General features: G+C 41.2%; 1 protein-coding gene across 1 annotated transcript in view; it reads left to right on the top strand.

The window, feature by feature from the left end:
* Nucleotides 1-685: 685 nt before the first annotated feature.
* Nucleotides 686-8,524, top strand: part of dusp7 (dual specificity phosphatase 7) — a 14,160-nt gene continuing 6,321 nt past the window's right edge. Inside the window, exons 1-2 of the mRNA XM_060857720.1 lie at nucleotides 686-1,480; nucleotides 6,742-7,170. Of these exons, the coding sequence (XP_060713703.1) occupies nucleotides 1,120-1,480; nucleotides 6,742-7,170 (790 nt within the window). The 5' untranslated portion in view covers nucleotides 686-1,119. The remainder of the gene's footprint in view (nucleotides 1,481-6,741; nucleotides 7,171-8,524) is intronic.

The raw sequence follows: 8,524 nt of genomic DNA, 5'->3' as shown, positions 1-8,524 counted from the left end.
ACACACACATACCACACACACACGCACGCACACAAACACACATACACACACACGCACGCACGCACACACACGCACACACACACATATACACACACACACACCACACACACACGCACGCACACAAACACACATACACACACCACACACACGCACGCACGCACACACACACATATACACACACATACACGCACGCACGCACACACACACACATACAAACACACACACATATACACACACACATACACACACCACACACACGCACGCACGCACACACACACACGCACACACACACATATACACACACATACACGCACACACACACACACGCACACACACACACATACAAACACACACACACATATACACACACACATACACACACCACACACACACACGCACGCACACACACATACACAATAAAGAATTAAAATCAGATGTTTAACTTCAGAATTAAGACAGATTATAGAATCTCTCTGTGTCCGTGTGCGCGCGCGCGCGTGTGTTTGTAAGGTTGAAAGGTTTTTTCTTCACGCATTCATAAAGATCTCTCTCTCTCTCTCTCTCTCTCTCTCTCTCTCTCTGCAGTGTGTTAGTGAATGGTGAGGAAAGTGAGTACACTGCATCTTTAAGTCAGAGCGCTCCTCCTCTTCCTCCTCCTCCTCTTCCTCCTCCTCCTGCTGCTTATTACAGCCTGTCAAAGTGCGGGGCTGTACAAAAAAAAAAGAAAGAAAAGAACAAAAAAAAAAGAAAAGAAAAAACTGAGAAGCGGAGAGGAAGAGGAACACGGCGAGCTTCTTCACTAAAACGTGTAAAAACCGGATGTGCTTTTTCTCACATGGAGATAAACGTGAACGCGCTTCGAGTTGGAGGAAAAGTGTAGAGTGATCAGGATTGTCGTGATCTCGCGCGCTCGGTGTGTGTGTGTGTGTGTGTGTGTGTGTGTGTGTGTGTGTGTGTGTGTGTGTGTTTAACTATAGATGATTTAATCTGGTTGGGGTTTGAAGATCCCGGAGCGTCTCAGGGCGCATGTTGATTTTTTACCCCCCGTGATTAGACTTCGGTTTCCACCTCCACCACCTCCTCCACCACCACCACCCCGATGCTCCAGCAGCAGCCCTGATGTGGGGGAAAAGTGCGGCATGGCTGCAGGACGAGCTGGAGTCTGGGCTCAACTCTCTGCTCCTGCTCGACTGTCGGTCTCACGAGCTTTACGAGTCCTCACACATCGAGTCCGCCATCCATCTCGCCATCCCGGGCCTCATGCTCCGCCGCCTGCGCAAAGGCAACCTGCCGATCCGCTCCGTCATCCCCAATGACACGGACAAGGAGCGCTTCATCCGCCGCTGCAAGAGCGACACCGTGCTGCTGTATGACGAGAGCGGGGACAGCGGGGCGGCTGCTGCGGGCAGCGCGGGGTCCGTGCTGGGGCTCCTCATGCACAGACTCCGGGAAGACGGCTGTAAGGCCTACTACCTGGAGGGTAAGGGTAACACACACACACACACACACACACACACAGATCCAGAGTGTCCGAGCTACAATTCTCACACACACACACACAGAAACACACACACAGGAACACAAACACACACACACACAGATCCAGAGTGTCCGAGCTACACTTCTCACATAAAAACACACACACAGAAACACACAAATACAGAAACACACACACAGATCCAGAGTGTCCGAGCTACACTTCTTACACACAAACACACACACACACACACAGATCCAGAGTGTCCGAGCTACAATTCTCACACACACACACACACAGGAACACAAACACAAACATACAGAAACAAACACAAACACATACACACACAGTTCCAGAGTGTCCGAGCTACACTTCTCACACACACACACACAGAAACACACACAGGAACACAAGCACACACACATCCAGAGTGTCCAAGCTACACTTCTCACACACAAACACACACACAGAAACACACACACACACACACACACAGGTCCAGAGTGTCCGAGCTACACTTCTTACACACACACACAGGTCCAGAGTGTCTGAGCTACAATTCTCACACACAAACACACACACAAGTCAAGTGTCACCGGTGCGCGTGTGAATAACGAGTGGATTTAATTCATTTATTCTTTCCAATTTAACATTCAACAGAGGAAACACTCCAAACACACACACACACACACACACACACACACACATTAATGATGTTCACTGGGCTCAGGACCTGAACCTGACTGAATGTGGAGCAGATCTGTGGTCCTCTGGACTCTGGCTTTAAGCTCAGTGTAGACTGAGGTTCTGTGTTCTGGATGTTTCTGGGACAATAATTTAAACAAAAATGGCAGAAGGTTCTGTGTGACGGAACAACACAATGTTCTCCTTTAAGAACCTGATCTGATCTCCATGAACTCTAGGATCATGTGACTAATGTTACACAGTAAAATGACATGAAGTTTGTTCCATTTATAGTGACATTATTACAAAATAAATCAGGCTTTAAAATTCTTAATGCTTTACATTTTCATGTTAAATATCAGTTTATATTTCTAGCATAAAATACGTTTAAAAATAATAATAAGAAGAAAAAGAATTCTTAATAAATAATAAATCTTTTCTATCTAAAAACACGTGTAAAAGCTTAAACGGAACTCAGACTGCTTCTTCTTTCTGCACTAAACTCAGGAATAACAGACGATTACTTTTATTGAGGACTTTTATTGTGTACATTATTGGAATATTTCACACAATCTTCTCTTCACTTGACCTTCATCACCCTGAACTTTTAAAGCTCTCCCTTTGGAAGGTCGTCTATTTTCTTTTCTTTTATAATTGATAAATTAATTAATGTATTTATTTTACGTGTTTAACGCGTCTGAGTCGTGTGTGGATTTTATTACACTCTGAGATTTTATTACACTCGGAAATTTTTTTATTCAAATCAGAAACACAACACTGTTTTTTTTCAATGAATTTCCTCAAACCCGAGCAGCCATGTTGTCCTCGTTCAGCTGAGAGAGAGAGAGAGAGAGAGAGAGAGAGAGAGAGAGTGATCGTATTTCATGAATGAAGGAGGAAGAGAAAGTGAAGCTCGTGTGCATACTTTTAAATGAAAACACACACACACACACATACACACACACATACACACACACACTGTGTTATAACAGCTTATAACACATTAAGTAGAGTTTATTCAGATTTATCATATTTCTTATGCTTTTGAGAACACATTAATCACCGTCTGTATATGTGTGTGTTGTGTTGTGTTCAGTTGTGTTGTGTTCAGTTGTGTTCTGTTCTGTTGTGGTCAGCTGTGTTGTGTTGTGTTCAGCTGTGTTGTGTTGTGTTGTGTTCAGCTGTGTTGTGTTCAGCTGAGTTGTGTTGTGTTCAGCTGTGTTGTGTTGTGTTCAGCTGTGTTGTGTTCAGCTGTGTTGTGTTGTGTTCAGCTGAGTTGTGTTGTGTTCAGCTGTGTTGTGTTCTGTTGTGTTTAGCTGTGTTGTGTTGTGTTCAGCTGTGTTGTGTTCAGTTGTGTTGTGTTCAGCTGTGTTCTGTTGTGTTTAGCTGTGTTGTGTTGTGTTCAGCTGTGTTGTGTTCAGTTGTGTTGTGTTCAGCTGTGTTGTGTTGTGTTCAGTTGTGTTGTGTTCAGTTGTGTTGTGTTGTGTTCAGTTGTGTTGTGTTGTGTTTAGTTGTGTTGTGTTTAGTTGTGTTGTGTTTAGTTGTGTTGTGTTTAGCTGTGTTGTGTTGTGTTCAGTTGTGTTGTGTTGTGTTTAGTTGTGTTGTGTTTAGTTGTGTTGTGTTGTGTTTAGTTGTGTTGTGTTTAGCTGTGTTGTGTTGTGTTCAGTTGTGTTGTGATGTGTTTAGTTGTGTTGTGTTCAGTTGTATTGTGTTTAGTTGTGTTGTGTTTAGTTGTGTTTTGTTCAGTTGTGTTGTGTTGTGTTCAGTTGTGTTGTGTTTAGTTGTGTTGTGTTGTGTTCAGCTGTGTTGTGTTGTGTTCAGCTGTGTTCTGTTCTGTTGTGTTTAGCTGTGTTGTGTTGTGTTCAGCTGTGTTGTGTTCAGTTGTGTTGTGTTCAGCTGTGTTGTGTTGTGTTTAGTTGTGTTGTGTTTAGCTGTGTTGTGTTCAGTTGTGTTGTGTTCAGTTGTGTTGTGATGTGTTTAGTTGTGTTGTGTTCAGTTGTGTTGTGTTTAGTTGTGTTGTGTTGTGTTCAGTTGTGTTGTGTTGTGTTTAGTTGTGTTTTGTTCAGTTGTGTTGTGTTGTGTTCAGTTGTGTTGTGTTGTGTTTAGTTGTGTTGTGTTGTGTTTAGTTGTGTTGTGTTGTGTTCAGCTGTGTTGTGTTGTGTTCAGCTGTGTTCTGTTCTGTTGTGTTTAGCTGTGTTGTGTTGTGTTCAGCTGTGTTGTGTTCTGTTGTGTTGTGTTCAGCTGTGTTGTGTTGTGTTTAGTTGTGTTGTGTTTAGCTGTGTTGTGTTGTGTTCAGTTGTGTTGTGTTTAGTTGTGTTGTGTTGTGTTGTGTTCAGTTGTGTTGTGTTGTGTTTAGTTGTGTTGTGTTGTGTTCAGTTGTGTTGTGTTTAGTTGTGTTTTGTTCAGTTGTGTTGTTTTTAGTTGTGTTTAGTTGTGTTCAGTTGTGTTCTGTTGTGGTCAGCTGTGTTGTGTTGTGTTCAGCTGTGTTTTGTTCAGTTGTGTTGTGTTTAGTTGTGTTGTGTTCAGTTGTGTTGTGTTGTGTTTAGTTGTGTTGTGTTGTGTTTAGTTGTGTTGTGTTGTGTTCAGTTGTGTTTAGTTGTGTTGTGTTTAGTTGTGTTGTGTTCAGTTGTGTTGTGTTGTGTTCAGTTGTGTTGTGTTGTGTTTAGTTGTGTTTTGTTCAGTTGTGTTGTGTTTAGTTGTGTTGTGTTCAGTTGTGTTGTGTTGTGTTCAGTTGTGTTGTGTTTAGTTGTGTTGTGTTTAGTTGTGTTTAGTTGTGTTGTGTTGTGTTCAGTTGTGTTGTGTTTAGTTGTGTTTTGTTCAGTTGTGTTGTGTTCAGTTGTGTTGTGTTTAGTTGTGTTGTGTTGAGCTGTGTTGTGTTGTGTTCAGCTGTGTTCTGTTCTGTTGTGTTTAGCTGTGTTCTGTTCTGTTGTGTTTAGCTGTGTTGTGTTGTGTTCAGCTGTGCTGTGTTCTGTTCTGTTGTGTTTAGCTGTGTTCTGTTCTGTTGTGGTCAGCTGTGTTGTGTTGTGTTTAGTTGTGTTGTGTTCAGTTGTGTTGTGTTTAGTTGTGTTGTGTTGTGTTTAGTTGTGTTGTGTTTAGTTGTGTTGTGTTGTGTTTAGTTGTGTTGTGTTGTGTTCAGTTGTGTTTAGTTGTGTTGTGTTTAGTTGTGTTGTGTTCAGTTGTGTTGTGTTGTGTTCAGTTGTGTTGTGTTGTGTTTAGTTGTGTTTTGTTCAGTTGTGTTGTGTTTAGTTGTGTTGTGTTGTGTTCAGTTGTGTTGTGTTTTGTTGTGTTTTGTTCAGTTGTGTTGTGTTCAGTTGTGTTGTGTTTAGTTGTGTTGTGTTGAGCTGTGTTGTGTTGTGTTCAGCTGTGTTCTGTTCTGTTGTGTTTAGCTGTGTTCTGTTCTGTTGTGTTTAGCTGTGTTGTGTTGTGTTCAGCTGTGTTGTGTTCTGTTGTGTTGTGTTCAGCTGTGTTGTGTTCTGTTGTGTTGTGTTGTGTTCAGCTGTGTTGTGTTGTGTTTAGTTGTGTTGTGTTTAGCTGTGTTGTGTTGTGTTCAGTTGTGTTGTGTTTAGTTGTGTTGTGTTCTGTTGTGTTGTGTTGTGTTCAGCTGTGTTGTGTTGTGTTTAGTTGTGTTGTGTTTAGCTGTGTTGTGTTGTGTTCAGCTGTGTTGTGTTCTGTTGTGTTGTGTTCAGTTGTGTTGTGTTGTGTTTAGTTGTGTTTTGTTTAGTTGTGTTGTGTTGTGTTCAGCTGTGTTGTGTTCTTTTGTGTTGTGTTCAGTTGTGTTGTGTTGTGTTTAGTTGTGTTGTGTTCAGTTGTGTTGTGTTGTTTTTAGTTGTGTTTAGTTGTGTTTAGTTTAGTTGTGTTGTGTTCAGTTGTGTTGTGTTGTGTTTAGTTGTGTTGTGTTTAGTTGTGTTGTGTTGTGTTTAGTTGTGTTGTGTTTAGTTGTGTTGTGTTGTGTTTAGTTGTGTTGTGTTGTGTTTAGTTGTGTTGTGTTTAGTTGTGTTGTGTTGTGCTTAGTTGTGTTGTGTTGTGTTTAGTTGTGTTGTGTTGTGTTCAGTTGTGTTGTGTTTAGTTGTGTTGTGTTGTGTTCAGTTGTGTTGTGTTTAGTTGTGTTGTGTTTAGTTGTGTTTTGTTCAGTTGTGTTGTGTTTAGTTGTGTTGTGTTTAGTTGTGTTTTGTTCAGTTGTGTTGTTGATGCTCCACGTTGCTGTAGGTTTGGAGCTGAGGTTTCTTCTTCTCACTCTGAGCTTTCGACAAAACTAAATTTTACTAAATAAACAAATCTCTAATAAACAAATCTCTAATAAACAAATCTTTAATATTAATGTAGTAAATCTTATGATGGGATTTTTATTAATATTATTGTATACTGTAGATTTTTGTGAACTCTGTTTATTTCCTGCGTCGTCTTTGTTTATTTATGAGCAGTTTTATGATGCAGATTAGCATTTATGTGTTTTTTTTTTTTTTATTCATTTTTATTTATTATTATTTTAATTATTTAATTAATTAATTTGTTTATTTATTTATTTTCACACCGGACACTGTGTGTATTGTGGTTGTGATCCTGATGTTGCTGTGTTTCAGGAGGCTTTAATAAGTTCCAGACGGAGTTCCCAGAACACTGCGAGACTAATCTGGACTCGTCGTGTCCGAGCAGCTCTCCTCCCGTCTCGGTTCTGGGTCTGAGTGGATTAAAGATCAGCTCCGACGGATCGGACGGTGAATCGGACCGGGAGCCGAGCAGCGCCACCGAGTCGGAAGGCAGCCCGTTGCCTAGCAACCAGCCGGCGTTCCCGGTCCAGATCCTGCCCTATTTGTATTTAGGCTGCGCTAAAGACTCCACCAACCTGGACGTCCTCGGAAAATACAACATCAAGTACATTCTGAACGTGACGCCCAACCTGCCCAACATGTTCGAGCATGACGGAGAATTCAAGTACAAGCAGATTCCCATCTCGGATCACTGGAGCCAGAACCTGTCGCAGTTTTTCCCAGAGGCCATTTCCTTCATCGGTAAGAAGCTTTTCACTTTCTCGATCCTCACAAGACTTTATCTCTCTGTTCAGCACTGAGCCGTTACTGAATGCTGATTAGATCGTCATCGTTAGCTGCAGGTTTAGAAGATAACACATTTATTTTATAGACTTTGTTTACTTACTTCCTGATGTTTCTTTTTCAGTTTATTTCTGTAATCAGTGAAAGCTTTGTCACTCTCCATGTTTTCAACGTTCCTCACGTTCCTCTGGATTTTTTCACTCTTTAATAGTGAGTGATTTTGTCGTCGTGAAGCTTCGGTGTGTTCAGGACTGTTTTTGTTAAAGACTAATGACTATTTTTATGGTTTTATTTGTTGGAGTCATTTTAATGCTTCACTTTATTTTAAATTGAAGGTAAATTGAAGGAAATCTGAGTTCAGAGGATTGTAGCTGTCAGGTTTGTGTACAAAGTGTTTATTATTATTATAATTAAAGATATTTTCACTGTATATATGTTTTCAGTTTGTTTGGAGACTTTTCACTCTGGATTCATCTGAATAGAAAGTTTTCAGCACTTTGTGAAGGATTTTAGGGTCATTTTGTAGGATCTGCTCCTAAAGTCTGCTGGTGTGAATAAACAGATAAATAAGCATCCAGTTAGAGAGCTGAAACACACACATTCACTTATACACACTGTTAGTGCGAGGCTTTGTGGAAAATCCTCCTGAAGGAAGTGACATCATGAAGCTGGACACCTGCTGATTGACGTGTAAATGACACGAGCGCCGATCTTTTATTTAAAGGGGTTTTTTGTCCGTCGTTTGTTTGTGTTAACGTTGGCGGCTTTTTCAGACCAAATTAAAAGTAAATAGTTTTTGGTGGAAATTGTTGTTGAACTTGTTGGTAAACACTTGAGGGTTGGTTTAGTTTTGTTTAGTTTTTCCTTCTTCCTCGATGTAGGTCATTAGCTCAGAGACTCCAAGTGTGGAAATGTGGATAGTTTATCAGAGGAAAGTCACCACTTTTTTGTCCACTTTAGACATGTGCGTTTCAGCGTCTCCATGGCGACGAACCCCACTGCTGTGACTCTGCGCTTTTTTGTGCGCTGTGTTTTTCAGGAAATGTCACTTCACTTGTTTCCGCAGCTCGTCCTCTCAGAGCCACACTTTCTCTTACACTTTAATAAACTCTTCTTTATTTTCACTGTATACGGACACGCTGCACTCACACACACACACACACACACACACACACACACACACACACACACACACACATACACACACACACATACCTCACTCACACACACACATACAGACACACACCTCACTCACACACACACACACACACACACATACACACACACACCTCACTCACACACACACATACAC

Source organism: Tachysurus vachellii, chromosome 22 (genome assembly GCF_030014155.1).
Source record: "Tachysurus vachellii isolate PV-2020 chromosome 22, HZAU_Pvac_v1, whole genome shotgun sequence".
Taxonomy (NCBI): Eukaryota; Metazoa; Chordata; class Actinopteri; order Siluriformes; family Bagridae; genus Tachysurus; species Tachysurus vachellii.
Note: the sequence above shows the minus strand (reverse complement) of the source record. Positions and strands in the feature narration are given on the sequence as shown.